Source organism: Cnephaeus nilssonii (genome assembly GCF_951640355.1).
Source record: "Cnephaeus nilssonii genome assembly, chromosome: 16".
Taxonomy (NCBI): Eukaryota; Metazoa; Chordata; class Mammalia; order Chiroptera; family Vespertilionidae; genus Cnephaeus; species Cnephaeus nilssonii.
This window is the reverse complement of record NC_137087.1, coordinates 55,078,766-55,101,802: the sequence shown is the minus strand read 5'-3', so window position 1 is coordinate 55,101,802 and position 23,037 is coordinate 55,078,766. Positions and strand designations below refer to the sequence as shown.

Sequence of the window (23,037 nt, the reverse complement as noted above, 5' to 3'; positions counted from 1 at the left end):
TTGTTCTTCCTTCAGGAGTGGCCAGCCAGTAGAGAGAGTGATTTTGAAATAAGTCTCTGAGAACTCCTTCAAGCTGGGTTCGTGCAAAAAGTTTGATTTAACTTATAAATAACCACGTAGCGGGTTTCTTACTGTCCTGGCAGGAGGGTAAGAAATTAAGAGCAGTTCAAAACTCAGTGGCAAAACCGGAAGCCTGGGTATAAATTTGAGGACCCTGTGCTAATCCGTGTATATGTTTTTTTTAACATTTGAGAGGCGGAAGTAACTTTAATCACCCACCAGAGGCTTTTGCACTTACAGTCACTAATATTTCCATTCCAGTAACACAGTTTTCATTAGATCCCAGTACTAGCAAATATGAAATAAATTAAGAAACAAAACACCCACAACTCTGGAGAGAAAATTACTAGAATTAACCCTTTTTCAAATAGGTTATATTTTGAGTCAGTTCAAATAATGTTTAAGGGCTATAAATTGGCAGAGAATCAGGATTTTTCTTCAAATCAAAATCTCCAAATTATTAACTGCCCAGTTGTTTATATTGTATTGTGACAAGAGCCCATGGCCGTTATAAAATAAAAAAAGGAATTACTGCAATGCCTTAATTTATTTTGCTGAAAGCTTAAACAATTTTGCTTCTGAAATGCCAGATCGTTTTCTTGAATGTGGGTTTGCTGGAATGCAAAGAAAACATGATCTGGTACATTTAACACAGTGAGTTTGCCTGATATAAAGTTATTAATAACCATGGCTGTGTTGGGGGGGGGGGGCTTGGAAGCGAGATTTCCATCACCCTTTGCTTCTTCATTTTCCTTTTAATTGTTAAATGACCTTGACCATGCACTGCCCATGGGCTGGCATTTTCAATTCTTCGGACAAGATTGATTTCCTCTTTTAAAAATACATTTATTTGTATACGTGTCCCCTCATTTTTATTTTTTCCTTTAAAAATGCAGAACTTCGGGATCAAATTGTATCCGTTCAGGAGGAAAAGAAGATATTAGCCGTCGAACTGGAAAATCTCAAGAGCAAACTTGCGGAAGTAATCGAAGAAGTAGGTATCTTGGGCCTGAAAGGCCAGGCCTTTGGTGTTTTCGAGGTGTGTGGGGACTAGCCATGTTAAAAATTGCCCTTGGAAGCCGATGCCTGACATGTGAACCAAGTACCACTTCTGATCTGCTCCCCACATACCAAAAGGTGTGGAAAGTAAGATCATGAGCATTCATATACCCACTGCCTAGCTCCATACATAAAACACGGAAGTAGCCCTAAGTGTTCTCTATTGCCCCTCAGACTTCACTACAGGAGGCAGATTTGTGAGAGTGGTGTCTTGAGTTTAAGTCAGACACTTGATCACCGCGGGTGAAGAAGTGTGCCGCTTCTCCAGTGAATGGCTGGCTCCATTGGGAAGGGCTGTCCCCATGTACCTCCATCACAGGCCCATGTGCCAGGGGGTAGAATGGTTCAAGTAGGTGTTTGGAGAAACTTCTTTTTCCTCGTCACTTGTCTTCAAGAGCAGGAGTACACAATTGCCTTTCTTTGCACGAGGCTTCAAGCATCTGCCTTTGCAATCTCGACTTGACGTCTGTCAGTGGTTCTCAGATCCTGTAGCCCAGAGCTTCCCAGTCGATGTGCGGTAGCCCCTTGATAGCCCTCCGAGGGCTGACAAGGGGGCCGGGGTGTTGACTCCCTTCAGCGAGCAGCCTCCTCCAGTTACCTCAGTTCCCAGACACGTGCTGTCACTTTCTTAAGGGCCATCATGGGAAAGAGGCTGGGAAGCAGTGCCCACCAACCGGGTGCTCTCGTGGATTGTGGCAACACATCCGAATGAATGGGGAGAAGGACGATGGCATTTTGGAAATAGCATTCCTGGTGGCCATGTTATGCCAGTTACTAATTGAAACCAAAATAAAAATAGAGCTCAGCCCCAAAGAAATCAGCTCAGAGACGCTCCGAAGTACTGCTGGACTCGGAGGCCCCTTCAGAACTGCGGTCTTGGTTTGTTTCGTGAGGGTAACCATAGGAGAGAGACAGGAAACGCGTTCTGATGCACGCCAGTCCTCAGTGACGATTATCGGGGATCCTCTCCCTGCCACTGAGAGGTGGGGTCGGAAGCCATGTCAGAAGTTGTTTTTGTTAGGACTGTTTCAGACACTTGGAAAATATTAAAAACGAAATAATGAACATCTATGTGCCTACAACCTGGCTTAATACATAAAACATGAAAGTAGTGTTGAAACCGTGGTGTCTCTCTCTCTGTCTCCCCTCAATTGCATTTCCCCAAACAGCCACTCTTCTGAACTCTGGTTGTATCTTGGCAATGCATGCACTGACATTTGTACTACAATCCATAGCACTTTGAGTGTTTTAAAACCATATTCACACCCCTGCATTTTTAATTCCACAAAATGGAGTTTGAGATTTATCTGCTTTGATACATGTAGCTTTACATTTTTTTTAACTGTCTATGATATACATGTAGCTTTACATATTTATTTAACTGTCTTCTTCTCCTATTGATAGATGCCAACAGTTATTTCAGAAGTTTTGGGGGAATATTATCATATGTATTCTATTTAAGCCAACAGTCATCCAAGTTGAAAATATTTTTTATTTCAAAAATTCATGGATGTTTTACTTAAGCCAAATAGCATCAACATTTAAAATAAATACCAAAATTGAGTACTGGCTCTCTAAATGACTCGTGTATTTTCCAAGTGCTCTCTAGTTGGATTTTCGCATTAAAACTATGAACCATTCACACTGGCCACTTAGAGCACTACCATGTGTGGTGCCCAATGCCAAGGCCATTTGGAATATGTAAATACAGCCTCTGCAGTTGTCCATCCTAACTGAAGTCGCTACCTTCGAGGCTCTGCGAAGAGCTGCAATAAAAGCCTACGCAGCGAGGCCAATCACTACTTTACAGTGTTAGTTTCTTGTTGAACGTCGAACAGCAACTTGAGTGTCACACGTCGCCATATGTCCTGTCTTACAGCCGTGGGTGCTTTCTCCCCTCACAATCTCACGTTTCTAGGTAAATAAAGTGAAGCAAGAAAAAGATGCTCTGAATTCCGAAGTCCTTGAGCAGAGAAAAGTCTTAGAAAAATGCAATAGAGGTATGTGTTTCCACTCTTAGTTTCTCAAGCACATGTGTAATGTATTTTGTAGACATAGATTTCGGGTTGTTTTATACCTGTGCCTAAAGGTTCTTGCAGCAAGAATCGTCTCCTGTTTTCCTGTATTGTGTTCTCCTAACTTAGAGCAAGGAGACGCTCTCATTTCGATTTTTACCCCCACCCCCACCCCGCTTTTGAGTCTTGGGACATTTATTTAAGAAACACAAGACCCGCTCATTTTGAAACTCAAAACCCAAGAAAGTGGGCTTACTATGGTTTTGTCCTCTTTTTCCCCTTCTTTCTGAGTCCAGATGCTACAACACTAAAAGCAAATCTTTCAGACCCAGGGTCGCCCCTGTTGTTCATGGGTGTTCTCCATCTTTGCATTATTCATGACTTGAGATTTTTGAATAAAGAACCTTGTAGTTAAGTGTGGGGGGGATGCACGCCATTGTGACATTGCCTCAGCTCTTTCCACTTTTCAGAAGTCTGGATGCACCATGCTAGAAAGAGGGTTCCACAATGGTTAGCATGTGGATCTTGCCTTCAGAGAGAGCTCCCCCCCTCTTCCAGGGAGGGACAGAGAGATTATATAATAAATACATGACTAGAACCAAACTCATTGCTTTCAGAACCCAGGGAAGAAGGAGCAGGTGAACTTCACTTCATATTATAGTGTGCTGGACGCAGAAAAGCGAGTCAATTATCCTGTCCCGGGCTTCAGATAGTTGTAGTAGAATCTTCTTTGTTCTCCTCATGAAATTTCTCCTTTAAATCGGTTTGAAAATAACCCAGGGGCCTGTAATTCACATCCCAAACCACCTCTTTTATTGCTTTCCTCGAGTAAGACTATTCGTTTTTCCCCCGAGTAGGCAGTAGATTCACTGAGTACAGAGTCTGAAATTCTATGTCATTACACAGCAAACCAGTCCTTAGTCAGTTAGGACTGAGTGCCCCGGCGGAACATGGTTTGAAAGCAGCCATTAGGGGAGCCTTTGAAAAGATTGTGTGGATGGACTGGGCTCGGGATCAGAAGAGCTTCACCACAAGCAGGTGGAGAGACCGCAGCCATATCTGTCTACGTGGCGCAATGGCTTCGTCCCTCCCCCGTCTTGTCTCTGTCATCGTTTCACAGGATAGAGCACAAAAGGTCATAAAGTGTCATCACTTTGCTCGTCTTTCACACCATCTTCCCTTGGGAGATGTCTGTCTTATCGTGACTTGAATGCCAAGCTCTGCCTCTGGTCCCGAATGGACCCCAGGCGTTCTCTCTCCCTTCTTTGTGAACACGGAGAACACTTGAACATAACTTATACCTCTTTTTCTTTTTATTTAGCTTGTGTACTTTTCTTTTGGGGGAAAGTTATAGATTCAGACAGAAAAAAGGGAAAAGAAAAAAAACAAAACACAACTCTCACTCTTTCCAGTGCAGAGAACAGCACTGTTAACATACAGAATATACATCTTAGTGTATATTCTTCCCATCTTCAAAAGCCTGGACATCATTAAATTGTTAACTATGTTTACAACATCTCTGGAAGACAAAATGCCAGCAAAAGGAGTTTCTGTTTACCCATTAGTACCTGATGAGCCCCCGAACAGCCTTCTCTACTCAGTCTCTCCCTTGGGTTTTTATCATTTCTTTTACTTATAGTTTTGCCAAATATGTATGTGTCCCCAGACAGCATATTGTTTAATCTTGCGTGTTTTGAACTTTATAAAATGGCATATTTTCGCCCATGTACCTCTTCAACTTTGTGTTTGTGAGGTTCGTCCATGGTGAGGGGCTCTGCCGTGGTGTTTATTTTCATGTGCTTATCGTATTTCATTCAAAGTCTACACCAGGATTCATTTATCCAATATCCTATTGGTAGATATTTGAGGGGTGTTTTTTTTTTTTTCCCAGTGTTTTACTATTCCAAGTCATGCTGTTATGACAATTCTTATTGTCCCCTGGTGCACATGTCTAAGAGTTTTAGCAAGATATATGACAAATGTAAAATGTTATCTTTATTTCACCACCTAAGGCCAAATTTCTTTTTAAGTAGATCTATAGGTTTACACCCCTGTTAGCCATGTATTTGTTCCCTATCATCTCCAGACTCGATGTGTACTTTTAATTTTTGCCAGTTGCCTCTTTGGTGAGTCTAAAAAGGTATCTGTGTTTTTACTTCGCGTTTCCCTGGTTACTAATAAAGATGAGTATTTTCCACGTGTTTATGGGCCTTTTATATATGTCCTCTTCTGTGAAATGCCTTGTGGATGTGTTTAGAATGTGGCTTTCATAAAACAAAAATGAACTCTTTAAAATGTCATGAATGTCTTTCTCTATCCAATAAGCATGCTTCTGCAATATAATTTTGATGGCAGAATAACATTTCTTGTACATATCAGACTTCACTGATCCTCCCATGCTAGGCCATCTAGATCAGGGGTCCTCAAACTTTTTAAACAGGGGGCCAGTTCACTGTCCCTCAGACCGTTGGAGGGCCGGACTATAGTTTAAAAAAAAATTAGTGAACAAATTCCTATGCACACTGCACATATCTTATTTTGAAGTAAAAAAACAAAACGGCAAAAACACCTGCATGTGGCCCGCGGCTGTAGTTTGAGGATGCCTGATCTAGATTATTTTACTTCTTTCAGCAACAGTGCAGAGAGCAGCCCTGCCCTAAATCTCCGTATATGTCCATCAGTTATTCTCTTAGGAGAGTAAATGCATTCCTAAAAGTGGAATTGTTGAGTCAAAGGGTATGAGTAATTTTAGATTTCGATTCACATTGCCCTCCAAAGGGCTTTATCATTTTATATTCCAACCAGCAATGGTTGCGAGTGCTGTAGAAAGAATCTTTTAAACACTATTTTTCATCCATATTCCTGGTGATCTGGGTGACATATTGTCTGTTTTCCTTTCCTTGTCTTCTTAAGTGTCCATGCTAGCGGTAGAGGAGTATGAGGAGATGCAGGTGAACTTGGAACTGGAGAAGGACCTTCGGAAGAAAGCGGAGTCGTTTGCACAAGAGGTAAGTATCTTGTAGAGACCTCGTTTTTAAATGTTTATTTCTTAAAGATCTTTGTAGATCACACATCAGAATAATTTTTTTAGGTTGAGTAAGAACTTACAGCTTTGAATGAAGGATCAGCTGATTTAGGGAGGCAGCTACGGAATTGTCTCAAGTTCACTGAACTTGGTATCTGAAGATCTGGGTTCAGATTTTGGCATGTCAGTCAGTTACCGGTTTACATGACCTTAAAGCAACCCTTTAGCCTCTTGGGGCTTCACTTTCACCACAGATAACCAAGTGGATTATCTGATGATACCCGGATAACCAAGTGGATTTGAAATGGCATGTTTTTTCAAAGGTATTTTGTAAACTCTAAAATGCTACCTGGAGGGCTCTGGCTGGTTTGGCTTAGTGGATAGAGCGTCGGCCTGTGGACCAAAGGGTCTCAGGTTCGATTCCAGTCAAGGAAACTTACCTTGGTTGCAGGTCCCTCCCCAGCCCAGGCCCTGGTCAGGGCTCCTGCAGGAGGCAACCAATCGATGTGTTTCTCTCACATTGATATTTTTCTCTCTCTTCACTCTCCCTAAAAATCAATGGAAAAATATCCTCGGGTGAGGATTAACCTTTTGCACTCGGATGTCGAGTGTGACTCAACACGGTTAGCATTAGAATAAAGGAATCGAGAAAAAAGCAAGCGAGTGCAAAGGGTTAAGCAAAAAAGTAAAAAAATAAAATGCTACATAGAGGAAAGAAATATATTTAGGGACACTTGTAACTTGTGATGGAAGGTCCAGCTTGAGGACTTTTGTAGGTTTCAAATAGCCTTACGCATCTAGGTCACCTCTCCGTGTACCATCTCAAGTAGCAGTACCGTGCTGCTCTCCAGCGCTCTCATTGTGTGAGCTGATGCCTCTACTTGCTGTGGAACGTTGCCATGTTGTACACCCATTGTCTCAGCCTTTCACCAGAGCAATGATGTTCCTCTCATGTTAGAGATAAGCTTCGAGCTTCTCGTGTTCAGCTTACCTTGGTTGCCAGGTAGCCCTTCGGTATCCTGTGGCTCTGGGACTGGTTTCCAGGGAAATGATGAGGTACCAGTTGGCTGAACCCTAACAACTCAGGACGGAGAGCTGATCTGCAGGAGAGTTCCATCCTGGAGAAACCTTTTTGAACCTGTGTACGTACTGTACTGTAGGTTGAAGGGAAGTAGCCAAGGAAATGTAAAACACTCTCAGGTGTAAGTGTCTGTAGCGGAGAGAGAAGACAGAGCATGGGGTTATGCGAATGACATTTGAAAATCGGATTATGGTGTTGCGCGGGAGTCGTGCTGTGCTTGCACGTAGCTGGGCTAAGCAATGAACTCGATGCAAGAAGATTAGCCCAAGAAGATTTGATTTGAAATGTTATGATTCATTTTATTCAGAGAGTTTAATGAAAGGTGAGCAAATAATATTCTCTTATTACTTGGAAGAAAGGGAAAAGAATTGGAGTGTGTCAGAGCCCTTTGGGAAAAGCTGCAGCAATAGAAATAATGGAACTAAATAAACAGTCGAGGGAAAGGGAGTGTAGAGATCACATGAAGATGCCTCCATTGTGACACTGAAAATGTTGGCTGATTTTGACCTGAATGCCAGGCTCTTACTTTGAGGGACATTTTCAGTTTTCCATCTGTTGTTTGTAGAGTGATGTTCAACGAAAGCATGAAGGCCATGCAATAGCAGAGAGGATCGATGAGAGAAGCAAGATTTCACTAAGGATATGAAAACGAATGGTGTTCTGCCATCCCAGAGTGAGGAGACACACTTTCGAGGAGGGATATGAAGAGCCGTGGCACTTACGTCACCCTAGCACAGTGGTCGGCAAACCGTGGCTCGCGAGCCACATGCGGCTCTTTGGCCTCTTGAGTGTTCTAACACCACTTCTTCAAAATAGACTCGCCCAGGCCAAAAACCGACTTCTGCACATGGGCCACGAAGTTTCAATAGCACTGTACGAGCGCGCCCGCACGTGGTATTTTGTGGAAGAGCCACACTCAAGGGGCCAAAGAGCCGCATGTGGCTCGCGAGCCACGGTTTGCCGACCACTGCCCTAGCATAAACACTTGCAGTGGTGCTCAGTGATTTTCCAGCATCTGGATTTGATGTGCACAATAGTGAGAAGAGAACTATTTTTTAAGATAAAGCTAGATTAGAACCAGGATATCTTCCCTTTTAATGGTTTACAAATTCTCAGATTTTTAACAGATAACTGCTGCTTGCCCTAACTGGTTTGGCTTAGTGGGTAGAGCACTGGCCTGCGGACTGAAGGGTCCCAGGTTCGATTCCGATCAAGGGCATGTACCTTGGTTGCAGGCACATCCCCAGTAGGGGGTGTGCAGGAGGCAGCTGACCGATGTTTCTCTCTCATCGGTGTTTCTAACTCTCTATCCTTCTCCCTTCCTCTCTGTGAAAAACCAATAAAATATGTATTTTTTTAAAAAAGATTACATGACTTAGTTTAAGCAGATGTACTGCTGTCTTGCATTTTGTGCTCGTGCAGTCATCAAACATTTTATTAAACCAGACACTGCCGATCGTGGGAATATAATGGTGAAGAAGGCAAATAGGATCTCTGCCCTTGGGAGCCTACTGTCTGGAGACTTAGAAATGAAATTTTAAAGTTCATTTACTTTATATATTTAATTACAAAAGGAATAGATACATATATGCCTTGTAAAAAATACAAACAATTCTCAAATGCGTAAAGTGAAAAATGAAAGTTTCTTCCCCACTCCTACTCCTACTTGTCTATTAAAAAAAAAAAGTGCCCTAGCTGGTTTGGCTCAGTGGATAGAGCATCCTCCTGCCAACTGAAGGGTCCTGGTTCAGTTCTGGTCAAGGGCACAAGCCTGGGTTGCAGACTCCATCCCCAGTAGGGGGCATGCAGTAGGCAGCGATCAATGATTCTGTCTCATCATTGAAGTTTCTATCTCTCTCTCCCTTTCTGAAGTCAATAAAAATATATTAAAAAATGATAATAAATAAAAAGCAAAAATGTGAACATCCATTTTGGATACAACAATTCCATGTCAAGATGGTGACGCATCAGGGATTCGAGCCTCCCTAGTCTAGAAGAATCAGCTAACAGCCTCTGTTCCAGTAATACTAATACTACTGCTAGTATTAATGGCTTTTAAAGCCATAACACAATATTAAAAATGGCTCAGTTATTGTACCTTGTTGGGGCAAGGGTAAAGGTTCTGAAGATTGTATAAACGTTATGAATGAAATCATGGCAACCATTACTTCTAAAACCATTATAATGTGTAGCATTCAGAAAATTTCGATAAAAACTCCATCACTTTCCTTGTGCTCAAGTTTCTGTTGAGATGTGTGAGATTGACTGGTATAGACATGTTCGTAATTAACTTCTGCAGATGTTCATTGAACAAAACAAGCTAAAGAGACAAAGCCACCTGCTGCTACAGAGCTCTGCTCCTGACCAACAGCTTTTGAAAGCATTAGATGAAAATGCAAAACTCACCCAGCTCCTTGAGGAAGAGAGGATTCAGCATCAACAAAAGGTAACAGATTTTCTTCTGGAGTCTTAACACACACACACACACACACACACACACACACACACACACACACACTTAAAATGAGAAGAGTTGGTCTGGTCACTTCGAGTTCCACATTTTGCCTTACTAAGTTACCAAGTCTGTCGTTTTTACCTTTTAGAAAAACAACAACCACCAAATGAACTTAATTTAGTGGCCAACAAAAATGTATAGTGCATTATTGTAGACTTGAAACTGTCCCAAAGGACAGAAGAAGGGAGGAAAAGAGATACAACTTGAGAAGAGCTTGGATTACGCATCTAACGCACCCTTTGTTGGATTGCGTTTTGGGGAGACCGTGTGCACCCGGAGAATATTAGTCTCCGGGAGCCTGTGGGAGGGCAGATAGGTTTTACTCAAAGAGGGAGGAAAAGTCCTTGCTGGTAGTAATCGTTTGCTTGGAGAAAATTTCTGATTTTGTAAACTTGCACAAATGTGTATGTTTAAAGGCTTCCTAAGTGGTTATTTCCGTTTGAGTGGAGCCGTTCCAGCTAGCACCGCCTACCTGGGTGTGCTGGGCAGAAAGGTTAGTCAGCGTGGCAGGCGAGGGGGGTAGACGAGGGGGAGAGGCCAAGAGCTAGAACAATGGCTTTCAAGTGAAAGAAACCACTTCAGAGAAATTATGTCAATATTTAGACTGCTTACAGTGTACCTAGTTTGTGAAGGAAAGGCTATTCATAATCATTTGTCAAAGTGTCTTTAAGGAACAATACTGACATTTATCCTTGAAAATTTCTGAAGATTTCAAAAGGTTGGACATGAGGTAGGGTTGAGCCCCCCCCCCCCCCCCCCGCCCCATAAGAGATGCTGGGCCCTAGCTGGTTTGGCTCAGTGGCTCTGCAGACTAAAGGCTCCGTGTTCGATTCCACTAGGGGGCATGCAGGAGGCAGCCGATCAATGATTCTCCTCATTGATGTCTGTCTCTCTCTCTCTCTCTCTCTCTCTCTCTCTCTCTCTTCCTCTCTGAAATCAATAAAAACAAATAAATTAAAAAAATAAGAGATGCTGGTATATGCATAGAGAATGGGAGGGAAATAATCTTTTTTGTCTCCATATGCAGGATTACCATCCTATATACTAAAAAACTAATATGCAAATTGTCCCCTCGATTGGGAGTTCAAGCAGGGGGTGGGGCCGGCCCGTCAACCACCCATGGCCCCTCTCCCAGGCCAGCCTGTGTCCGATTGGCCCCCCCACCCCAATTGGAGCAGGCCGGCGGACCCCACCCGTGCACGAATTCATGCACTGGGCCTCTAGTTTTAAATAAAGAGAGAATAAAAGAATGCTTTTTTTATTTAGCTCGTCCTGGAATTTTTTTGGTTCTGGAAAAGTCCTGCTACTTGCAGTTAACTCATTCAGTAAATGATGCATACCTAGAATCGATTGAATTGAACTGAGATGTGGGACTAAATTGTTATAAATGTACCTTATTGGGGTAGGGGGGAGAGGCTGAAGATCAGATAAAATTTATGAATGAAATGATAGCAGTCATTACTTCTAAAACTTAATACTACACCATACAGATATTCTGGATAAGATTTCATGTATATGGTTTATAAAGTATATCTTACCTGTCTGTAAGTCCACTTGGAGATCCAGCAATTTTTAAACCCAGCTGTATTGTTTTTACAATGATAAAGATAACATGTTCCTTCGAATAAACAAATTTTTAAAATACAGAAAAAGTTGAAGAAAATTAAGATTACCCAAGAATCTCATATTTTGGTGCTTATCTACACTTTATGTAAATATATACTTTTATGAATACAGTTTAAATGGAATCATACCATGCATACTGTTCTGTAACCTTACTTTTAAAATTATTAATATGTCTTCCCATGTCAGTGTATAGTGAGCTATGTGATGTTAAATGGTTGCATAGTATTTCATTTAATGAACACTTCAGAATTTACTAAATCAATAATATTGGCAGACATTTAGGTTATTTCCAATTATTTCCTGTTACCAAGAATACTTTAGAGAATACAATTTGGACACTTGTCTTATTTTTTTAAAACAAATTCTAAAAGTAGCATTACCGAATCAGAGAGCCCTTCTGCCTCCTCCCCTTCCCTCTCCTCCTCCTCCTCCTTCACCTTCTCCTCCTTCTTTTAAGGATTTTGATGCTTGTTACCAAATTGTTCCCCCAGGGCTCTTTGAAAATGGGTATGAAGGTATTCATCTGTTTTAAGTGAAATTTTTAGGTATGGTCTTACTTTTTTGACTCGAAAGTTAAAAATTAAATTCTCTGGGATATCGGTGTCCAGTAAACTCATATTGAATCAAATAGCCGATAATGATTTTAAGTATTATCTGTGTCCCAGAATTTTTATAGTTTTTAAGATGGATTGGAATCTCTTTGCTATGAATTTGCAAAGTAAATGGGAAACATTTATTTTCCTTTATTTTCCTGGACACGGGAGAAACTTTATCCCTCCATAAAAGTCTGTTTATAACTTACAGGTCAAAGAATTAGAAGAACAGCTAGAAAATGAAGCACTCCACAAAGAGATACACAACCTCAAACAGCAACTGGAGCTGCTAGAAGAAGATAAAAAAGAACTGGAACTGAAGTATCAGAATTCGGAGGAGAAAGCCAGAAATTTAAAGCATTCCGGTAAAAGCGTGGAGTAGGCTACTATGTCTTATTGTTAATCTGTGAATCTCTCAGGCCCCGTACAAAACCTGGCATGTAGTTAGTCCAGAACGTTTACTGAATGCTATGAAAACGCCAAGACTCACTTTTACATTCCTTTCTTTCTACGTATTGCTATTCAGTAGTAGAATGGCCTTGGTAATTAAATGATTCACAAATATTTAGACTTCTTTTTGGACTCAGAGCTGTTGTGAGCATCACACAGAATTAAGAACAAAGATACCATTAATATGGGAAGGCCCCAATTCCAGCATTTCTCGGCTTCAGCTACGAGTGTTCATTAAGTACTTATTTTGTTCATTTTATGAATACATTTTCAGGGTACATTTTAAAAAAGAATTAAACTTTTTTAGATTCATACCACCTTCATCTTTGGTGTCTAATTATACCCTTGAAATAATACTTACAGTATCACACCTAACAATAAAATGGGCAACAATATATGTATTAAATGGAAAACTTTTAAAACACCAGGGGATACTGAAATCAAAAGGATTTATTCATTCAGTTCTCGAAAGCGGAACAGGAATGTGTGAGTTGGATTACGGCACAGGGATAAGTAGTAAGTTTCCGTTGGAAGGTCGGTAATTTAAGGAGGCGGGTTGTTTCCTTTATAACAGCTTCAATATTCACTTCAGATATTTTGGGTTCATTTTATACTAGAATTTTGAAATCTGTCCAGAAGAACTAAGTTGACTTTCCTCCTTTAAAACAATATTCAATGCTCTGTAATCCATGATGAAAATGAATTACAGTTTATTTTTTTTTAAATTGATCTAACATTAAGAACTATTCCATTCTTTTTGGTGAATATCAGAGCAGCCGGTAGTAGAAAGCCATCTGTCTTTATTATAAGAGGAGGGGCAGACAGAGAGATTTGACATTCAGTTTTGAACATGTGCTGGTTTCTACTGTGTGTACCCAGGCATACCCTAGGGCGCTGTAAGAAATAGAGAAGAGCCCGGCTGGTGGCTCAGTGGCTGGGCGTGGACCTATGAACCAGGAGGTCACAGTTCCATTCCCAGTCAAGGGCACATGCCCGGGTTGTGGGCTCGATCCCTAGTGGGGGGCATGCAGGAGTCAGCCGATCAATGATTCCCTCTCCCTTCCTCTCTGAATCAATAAAAATATATTTTAAAAAAGAAAGAAATATAGAGGAGAAGAAACCATGCCTTTTTTCCTGAGGAACTCGGATTCCCTTTGGAGAGACATATGGAATGTGGGAGAGCTTGGCCCACGCCGCTGACTTAAGTGTTGCGAGTGAAAACAGGAGGACCCACCATCGGGGGTCCGGTCAGTGTGGCAGGTGGAATGGCTGTGGACACAGCTCTTCCTGAGAGCGCACAGTGCTCGGCACCTGGAGCCCTTAGAGCCCCCAGTAGAGGTGTTGGCATCCGGGAGGAAATGTCAGTTCTGCTCCTTCAGGTCAGGAACGGTGTCTGGAGCAGCCCCGGTAGGCCCTTCCACGTGGTTGGTGCTTAGTAAACGCCTCTGTCATGAATGACTTGCGTGAACTGAATGAAAACGTTATATTCCCAGAATGCTCTTCAGAAGAGCAACCGGTTTCTGAGCCACAGACACTGGAGAGTGTGAGTCTGGTTAACACCAAGAACACGAAGACTTGCAGTTCTTTTTTTATTTTATTTTATTTATTTATTTATTTATTTATTTTATTTTTATTTAATTTTATTGTTTAAAGCAGGCGTCCTCAAACTACGGCCCGCGGGCCACATGCGGGTGTTTTTGCCGTTTTGTTTTTTTACTTCAAAATAAGATATGTGCAGTGTGCACAGGAATTTGTTCATAGTTTTTTTTAAACTATAGTCTGGCCCTCCAACGGTCTGAGGGACAGTGAACTGGCCCCCTGTTTAAAAAGTTTGAGGACCCCATATAGTAGTAAGGACTTAGAGTTCCTGAAGGAAACTGAGTGGAGGAGGAAAGCATGCTATTAAAATTCAGCACTAAATGTCACCTTTAAAATTAACCCGTGGCCTGTGCATTTGAAAAGTCAAGTGTTAACAGTTTCTCAGCGTTGGAGTGGTGTGTTTCGTCATTAACAAATACTTGTCAACCTACGCAGTCCTTCCCGCCCGCCCAGCCCAGCCGTAGCCTTGAACTTTGTCTTTTCCCTGGTTGTGTGAGCAGCAAATAGAAGGTAACGCTTTCTTGTACCCCAGGGAAGGCCTCTTGCATTAGTGATGGCAGGCTGGGTGGTGAGAAGTTTTAAAAGATGCTGCAGGTTCATGTTGAGTGTTCTCACTTGGCTTCACGAGAAAGAACTCGATGTTGAGAGCGGTTTTGTCTGTTTCGGTGCTGAGTTGCTTGTTTCCGCGCTTTTCTGACCGCGTGCTCTCTGTGCAGTGGATGAGCTCCAGAAGCGGGTGAACCAGTCGGAGAACTCAGTGCCCCCACCGCCTCCGCCGCCGCCGCCGCTCCCCCCTCCTCCTCCCAACCCCATCCGGTGAGTGCATGGGGAAGACTGCTCTGCGTCAAATGTCATTCCTTGTCAGAGAACCTGAAGTTTCTGTTAATGGGTTTTTTTAAAAAAATACTGGCTCAGGTTGCATCATTAGAGGGATGGTAAGAAATATGAATGAGCCCTAGCCGGTTTGGCTCGGTGGACAGAGCGTGGGCCTGTGGACTGAAGGGTCCCGGGTTCGATTCCGGTAGAGGGCACATGCCCAGGTCGCGGGCTCGATCCCCAGTACAGGGCATGCAGGAGGCAGCTGATTCATGATTCACTCTCATCACTGATGTTTCTTTCTCCCTCTTTTTCTGAAATCAATAAAAATATATATTTAAAAAAAGAAGTATGAATGATGTCAGCTGGTGTGAATCCCAGAGAATTCTCTAAAGACCCATGTATTATTCCCTTCTTGTAATACATGCAGAAAGGGCCTTACAAATACCAAAAACATTCTTGGGGCCGACAGTGTTCTGTTGTAGATGCTCAGATTCCCCGTGGATGTTCCAAACCGCCAGCATTTAGACATTTATACCGATTGTTTTGACACTTCGGTTTTAAAATTGCAGCCCATGGCATTAGGATTTCCTTTCAACTGCAAGACCCGAGCATTTTTTAGTTTCTCCAGAGCGTTTTCATCTTTTCTCTCTCGCTAATTTGAATTTGGAGAGTGCTGGTCTGTTCAATTATTTTAAAAAGAAAAGTACTAAAGGAAAACTTAACAGGACTAAACTAATAAACTAAACGTACTGATTTGTTCTTATTCCTAACCTCATATTTAAAGCTTTTATAACGCTGAGAAAGGAACCTTCCAATAATAGAAGAAATTATGTTTAAATTCTTGTGACAGGAAACCACGTATGCAGACAAGAATTCACTTTTCCTGAAGCCCAACGTGACTTAATGGTACTGAGTGCCTGAACTAAGCACATTCACCCTAGGAGGGCTAGGGTCAGATTTTTGCCTCTATGGGTCTTCCTTTCACCACGTAGAATGACGTAAGACAGTCTACCTGCTCCTCATGTCATGATGTGAGCTGCTCCTGTGTAATTTATTCTTGAACAAACAGAATTTAAAAATTTGCTAGATTTTTAGCTTTCATTAACTCATGTGATTTGTTTAATCCTTTCACACAGAGAAGCCATTTATTCCAACTCCGTACCTTTGCCGATCCCTCCGAATAGAATGTGTGACATGTTCCTCCCACACGGCTCTAAAAATGGGACTTGGCATTTTAATAAAAATTCTCATTAGTTTTCCTTACTGAGTGGGGTATGACAATTTACTTTAAGCCATTGAAGTCGTTAAAGCAAAATAATTTTTACACGTGATCGATCCAGGAGTCAATTGAAAGAATTCCAGGTATTTTAAATTCTTCCTCTCCTGGGTGGCTAAGTCTGTAGGAGATGGAGATATTCTGAATTTGACATTTAAACCAGGAAATTCATCACTTTGATCTTTCTCTAAGGTCTGGAGTTTTGAGCTGATAAGAAGGTCACTCTTGACTATGAGGAGGGAGAACTATTAAAAAGCGATTATAGTCTTGCTGTTGGCCTTTAATTTTTAGTCTCAGAAATCATGAGAGCCCTTCAGATTCAAAGTAAAGTATAACCTAAATAGAATGTTTTTCCCAAAGAGTACTCTACAGCTAAATTGAGAAATGCATGTTGGATTCAGACCATGTGTCTAAAGCATGAATTCTTCAATAAGGCCCTTTAAAGAACATTCATTGAATAACATGAATAATTTTTATTTTAAGATGAATTTAAATAGTATAAGACATAATTTCTCAGTAGAAAGAGATTTTTTTTTTTTTGTAAGGATAACCTTCTTGTCAGAGAAATATATTTGCATTCCAATTGAGTTTCAGTGGACTTTGAATCCGCTAGTCAAGGTTTTCCAACTTTGTTCCTGAGCCATTTGCTTTACCCTGATGATGAAGGTCATGGGTAGCAGTGTAAGTGGGGGGAAAAGACCAGGGCCTGTGACTACTTTAAGTAGCTTTCTTGCTTTCCCCTCATCTTCCTGCTCATTTAACTGAGGGCACAGGTGGCAGAGAGGAAAGAGAGGAAGAAGGCATACATACTTTGGTCATTTTATACAGGTCCTGGGAAGGTGTGGCTCATGGGAAAGGGGTAGGTTGTCTTAGTGTGTTCGTCAGAGTTCTCCAGAGATACAGAACCAATAGGGGGTGTGTGCCTGTGTATACATATATGTGTATAGAAATATGCATAAAAAGAGATTTATTCTAAAGAATTGGCTCACATGATGATGGGCATGGGCCCAGGATCTGTAGGGTGAGCCAGCAAGCTGGGAACAAGGAGAGCCTATGGTATAGATTCAGTCTGCAGGTCAGCAGGCCCAAGACGCAGGAAGAGGCAGTGCTTTCAGTTTGAGCCTGAAAGCGGGAGAAAACCGATGTTTTACTTCCAGGGCGGTCAGGAAGGAGGGGTTCTCTCTTACCTGGGGGAGGGTCACCTTTTGGTTCTCTTCAGGCCTTCAGCTGTTTGGGTGAGGACCACCCATATGAGAGAGGGCAATCTGCTTTACGGAGACTGCCAATTTAATCGTTAATCTCACTCAGAATCCTCACAGAAACACCCAGAATAATGTTTGACCATATATCTGAGTGCCCTCTGGCCCAGTCAAGTTGACTCATAAAATTACACGTCACAGTGGGCATGAGGAACCCTTCTTAGAGAATTTCAAGGTAGCCCTAGCCAGTTTGGCTCAGAGGATAGAGCGTTGACCTGTGGACTGAAGGGTCCTGGGTTCGATTCCGATCAAGGGCACGTGCCCGGGTTGCGGGCTTGATCCCCAGTAGGCAGCTGATCAATGATTGCCTCTCATCATTGATGTTTCCATCTCTCCCTCTCCTTTCCTCTCTGAAATCAATAAAAAATATATTTTAAAAAAAGAATTTCAAGGTGAATATGTTCCATTGAACTGTTCCATCTTTGGAGGGCACTTGCTTGAAGCTTTGACCCATTCATTTGAAACGGGGCGATTTTAGACAGTGGTTTGGATGATTGGTCCCAGGGGTCTTGTCCTGGTCTTCTCACATGTCCTTCGAGACCCACCCGACCTATTTTCTGTGTGGTCTAAGCCCCACCTTGACAGATGGTTCTTTTCTGATGTTACATGCGGTTTTCCTCTGGGTACCATACCAGTCTCCAACTTATGCTTCAGTGCAGAGCACTTAAAGCTAGTACTTTCTCCACTTAGGTGGTTTACCGTGATGACCATGTATTCTTACTTCCTTTGTGTACATATATACAAATAGTCTGAGCATTGCAAAGACTTCCTGCTTTGTACAGTAACACTCTCCAAACTTCCTCTCAGAACTAGAGGTGTGATCATTATGGGGCGTTGTGAGAGGCGAAGGGGAGGCCAGCGATTCGTCAGAGCCCTCCCCCTGCTCTTGTCAGACCTAAAGCTTCTGACCTACTTGACGAATGTGTAGCAGTATGTCAGTGAGGGTTTCATTTGTATTTTCTAAAAACTCCTGAAGTCAAGTACCTTTTTGGTATGTGTACTGGAAATTTGGACATTTCCTTTAGGGAGTTTCAAGAGTTTTGTCCATTTTTCTGTTGGGCACGTGCCCTTGATCGGAATCGAACCCAGGACCCTTCAGTCTTCAGGTCAATACTCTATCCACTGAGCCAAACTGGCTAGGGCTACCTTGAAATTCTTTAAGAAGGGTTCCTCATGCCCACTGAGCTGGATATTTACCGATTCTTTAGAATCTATACATGTCATCTCTTGCATCATAAGGCATCCAGTAACCTCCTGTCAATCTTTTTCTTTCTCCGAAAGATCCCTCATGTCCATGATCCGGAAGCGATCCCACCCCAGCGGCAGTGGTGCTAAGAAAGAAAAGGCAGCTCAACCGGAAACAAGTAATTCTCCCCCTCCCCCACCCCTCGCTTTACTTTCAGTGGTTGTTTTTAACAATACACACTACACACACTTGTTGTATTTCATGTGTGCGAATCGACTTTCTGCGCCTGATTCCTACCGCCCTTTGTAGTCTATTCCCCTGCACGGCAATGCAGCTGAAAGGCCAATTCTGCTTGGCACAGGGCGTGGCAGGATTCAAGGAAGCCCTGCTCCTGGCTTCCTGGCTCTGCACCTTCTCTGACACTGGACTTAAAATTTGGTTTGTTTCGATCTTATTTTGGGACAGTTGGTAAGTCTGGGAGGGTCAGGAGGGCAGTCAGAGCAAAAATGATTTCCTCTCCTAAGTAAATATGATTTCCTCTCCTAAGTAAATGACGTTATTAGCTTGTTAACCTGCTCAGCACCCTTACATTGAAAGTGTTCCAGAACTTATTAGCCCCCAATGTTGGAAACCACACTTTTCCTTATGAAAATGATGTTTCAGTTACAATTCATGAAACGTGATGGTATCTCCTCCCTTATCCTTGAGCTATTGCATTGTACTTCGGGAATCTAAGTAGAGTTACTGACACAGAAGTTGCTTATGGGATTGTAAATGGGAACCTCTCTAAAATCATACCCCCTTAAGCGATACGTGCCGTAGCACACGGGGCTGGAGCCTCTCTCTGTCCGGCGAGGCAGTTATTTAGCGTGTCTTGTTAATAGTTCACACAGAAAAATGGTTGTTGAATGAATAATCACATCAACAGTGATTAAATGCACGATGAATGAATGTAGAGCATCAAACCCTGGGCTCCTCTGTGACACTTTGGGATTTACATGTGACGTGGAGGGACCGGCCTGGCTGTCATGGCACTTTTTAATGTTAGCATCTCATGGTGGCTTTTACTATTCAGTTACTTTCAGAGCTGATGAATGGAGAAACGTTTGTTGGTAGGTTATGGCTCTTAACGGTAGGGAAGGCCTGTGGAATATTATACCAGTTTTAAGGTTTAAATATAAGAAATCATTACAGACTTTGAGATTAGTAACTTACTTTGATAAGAATGCAGTTAGTGGACACATTCTGAGATTTCATACATATAGGTTATTAATTTGTTGATATTTTCTTACCTCAGTTGACTAATCCATAGTGTGGGAATAATAATAGGGGTTCCTATTTCATAGAGTTGTGAGAATTAATGAGTAACATGTAAAGCATTTAGAATAGTATTTAGCATATAGAAAATATCCAAAAATGTTAGCTAAAAAGAAAGAAATAAAAAAATTGGACAATGTTAGTACCACCCTTTTGCGGGGCAGGAGTCCTGATTCGGCAGGCTCTTGTCGTGGTAGTTAAGGAAATTGCCTTAACTTTCTGACCTTGGGTCAAATTCAGACTTGTTCAACCATGATGTGTGCTATAGAAATTCTGCGCGTCATGGTGGCATTGATTTTTTTTTTTAATGCCTTTTAAAAAAATGTTTCTGAAAGAGAAAAGTAATCCTTTGGCATTAAACATTCATTTTAGTTTCTTCTAGGTAATAATAAAAGATTTTATTGAGCAGTAAGGTGATGGTTTTGTCTGTGGGTCTTTTTCTTCCTTTCTTTTTCCTTTTTTTTTTTTAAGGAATTAACTTATTTTTCAAGTGGGTCTTAAGATTTAAGCCTCTATTAATTACACGTAGCTTTCTGATCCAAGACTGACCTTGAAGCACTAACTCAAAGAACATTTGATTTTATTTCCCTGTGGCAGTTCAATAACATTAGACCTGTTGTCTTCATTTGTCCCCTTTCTGTAATCTCCAGTACCCTGCATATTTCTATTGTCCGCCTGATTACATGCTTTTGTGAGACAATTACCAACTGCATGATTGCAGAGAGAATTACAAAACAGACCGCGAGCTCTCCGTGGGCGATTCTTGCAGATTTATTAGAACAGCTTCACAGTTTAGAAGTTCGTATAGATTGCTTTTTGCTGGTTCAAAAACGGGGCCGGGGAGGAAGGAAGCTTGTGTAGCTAACCCAGCGTTGCCCTCGTGTTGTGCCCGAGCAGGGACTCTGATAAGAGTGATTTCTTTTTCCTTAAGACCAATTAAGCCTTTACATTTTGAAAAAGACAGAGAAATCAAAGCCTGGTTTGGAATCAGCACACAGTCCAGATAGTGGCCCTTCTCGGAATTATCACTATGATCCTGGCAAGCAAAAATAAGAAACTACTTTAAATTCCTGCTATGTGAGATGCTGCAGCAGATTTGAATGGTGTTGACCGTAATTCTCCATCTGTCTGCCTTCAGGAGTGTTGTGTGGTGCATTTAATTGGATTTCAGTCTTCCCTTACAGAGCGCTAATCTGTTTGTAGGCACTGTTCCCGTTGCCATGAGCTCTTCCCAAGTCTCACTCCAAATGGCAGCCTTTTTGAACATCAAATGTGTCTTTTGAATTTTTTTTTTTTAATTCCCAGGAAGAAATTCCATACCCTTACGAGGTGCTTGAACGACAGATCTGGATTTTTATCTCCTTTGGTTTTGAACAGGGTCAGCAAAAGCACTGCGTAGTGCATTATTTTAGGTATTCATGTTTGAATGGGTGAGTGAGTGAGTGAATGAATGAATGAATGAATTTCTGTCCATAATAATTTTCTTGTCTGTCCCCTTGTTGGTGTTTGTGAGCCATCAGCAGAAGCTGCCCAGGAAAATGCTGCTTAAGGGCTCATAGTGGATCAACTCAGAGTTTTGTCCTTTTCATTTTCTGGTAGATGAGTTCTGAATTTTGGTGCCATTTTCCCCCCTTTTATTTTTATTTTTTTATTTCTGGATATGAAAGATGTTGTTTGGATGTTTTAATTCCCAGCATTCCAATGGCTTGTGAGGATGACAGTGCTATCCTATATAATAAAAACGTAGTATGCAAATTGTCCCCTTGATCAAGAATTGTCCAGGAGTTCGAAAAGGGAGTGGGACTGGTAGGGGGAAGGGAGGGAGTACCGGGCCGGCAGCCAGCAGCTGCTAGGGACCCTTACCAGTGCATGAATTTCATGCACTGGGTCTCTAGTTGGAAATTGACACTGGACTGTGTCAGGAAACCTAGGTTATGCAATGATCCCATCACTACGGCGCTCACAGAGTGAGGAGAACGGAACCTTCTGGACTCTGAAAAGACCCAACTTTGTAACGAAGCCCAAATAATCATTTATGGAACCTTCTGCTAGTGAATTTCGGCCGGATAGCAGAAAAAGAAGCCATGGTTTAGGCCTTCTTAGGGCAAAGCCTGCCCCTACTGCCAGTTAGCTTGGGGATGTAGTTGTGATCGTCTTCATTTAGAAACCATCCTTTTGGGGCGTAGGTTTTCCTGCTCAAATAATAAAAATATTAATAGCCGTTTAAAACCCAAACTTCACAAAGTCAATCAGTACGTGGATTCTTGAGTGCCTGCTAGATGCCCCACCCTGTGGAGTCAATTTAAAGATGCTAATTAGAAGGTCTTTATGAGACATTTAAACTTAACTATATTGGCTGCAGTGCCTTCGATGGAGGTAAACACGAGATCTAGAACCGCATTAATAGCGATAAGTATTCCAAAAATGGTTTTTGGTCAAGCTATTCTGCAAAAGAGACACATTTCTGTGTTCTGATCAACAGGTTGAAGCTCCCTGCAGTTGCATTCATCTAATTGACACATATTTCAACAGCTTTATTGTTTTTGCAGCAAAACGGTGCAAAGGTTAGACAATAGACCATTGAAATTTTAAAATCAAACTTAATTACTCAATTACAGTCATTTCTAGGTGTGTGTTTTCTTTTAACATTGACAATTTTAAAAGACTTGAAAAAGGTTTGCTTACATGTTTCCTTCCCATGTGATTTCTACACAAAAGATGGCAATTTAAAAAAGAGATTTTTATCTCTTTGCTGCTCATCTTTTGACTTAATTTCTTTTGAGAAGTAAAAGAATCATTTTGATCATTTATTTTCAAATGGGCTTTTTGATAGTTATTTCTTCTTCGGGCTGATTTCTTTGACATAGGATGTACTATGACTTATAAAAATATCTTTGAGACAAAGATGAATGATTATTTGGGGTTAGTTACAAAGTTGGGTTTTTAAAGACCTGTAGAAATTCAGGTCTCACGTTTTGCTGACAAAAGGAACAAAATCCACTTTAATTGCCTAACACAGATGAGTCGCTATTGATTTCCAGGCTGCAAATTAGACCTCAAAATTTATAACTCTTATTTTTCAAAGCAGGTCTTTTCTTAAAAGACTTTTATGAAAAATATGTTGCTATCCGGTAGCTCTTAACCTTAAGTCGTTGGT

At 41.5% G+C, this 23,037-nt stretch overlaps 1 protein-coding gene across 4 annotated transcripts in view; it reads left to right on the top strand.

The window, feature by feature from the left end:
• SHTN1 (shootin 1) overlaps window positions 1-23,037 on the top strand; it is an 89,510-nt gene that overhangs the window by 38,306 nt on the left and 28,167 nt on the right. For all 4 annotated transcript variants that reach the window (XM_079793572.1, XM_079793573.1, XM_079793570.1 and 1 more), the window contains 7 exons: window positions 957-1,054; window positions 3,038-3,119; window positions 6,048-6,142; window positions 9,540-9,686; window positions 12,186-12,339; window positions 14,740-14,839; window positions 18,659-18,741. In XM_079793572.1, coding sequence (XP_079649698.1) covers window positions 957-1,054; window positions 3,038-3,119; window positions 6,048-6,142; window positions 9,540-9,686; window positions 12,186-12,339; window positions 14,740-14,839; window positions 18,659-18,741 — 759 coding nt within the window. The remainder of the gene's footprint in view (window positions 1-956; window positions 1,055-3,037; window positions 3,120-6,047; window positions 6,143-9,539; window positions 9,687-12,185; window positions 12,340-14,739; window positions 14,840-18,658; window positions 18,742-23,037) is intronic.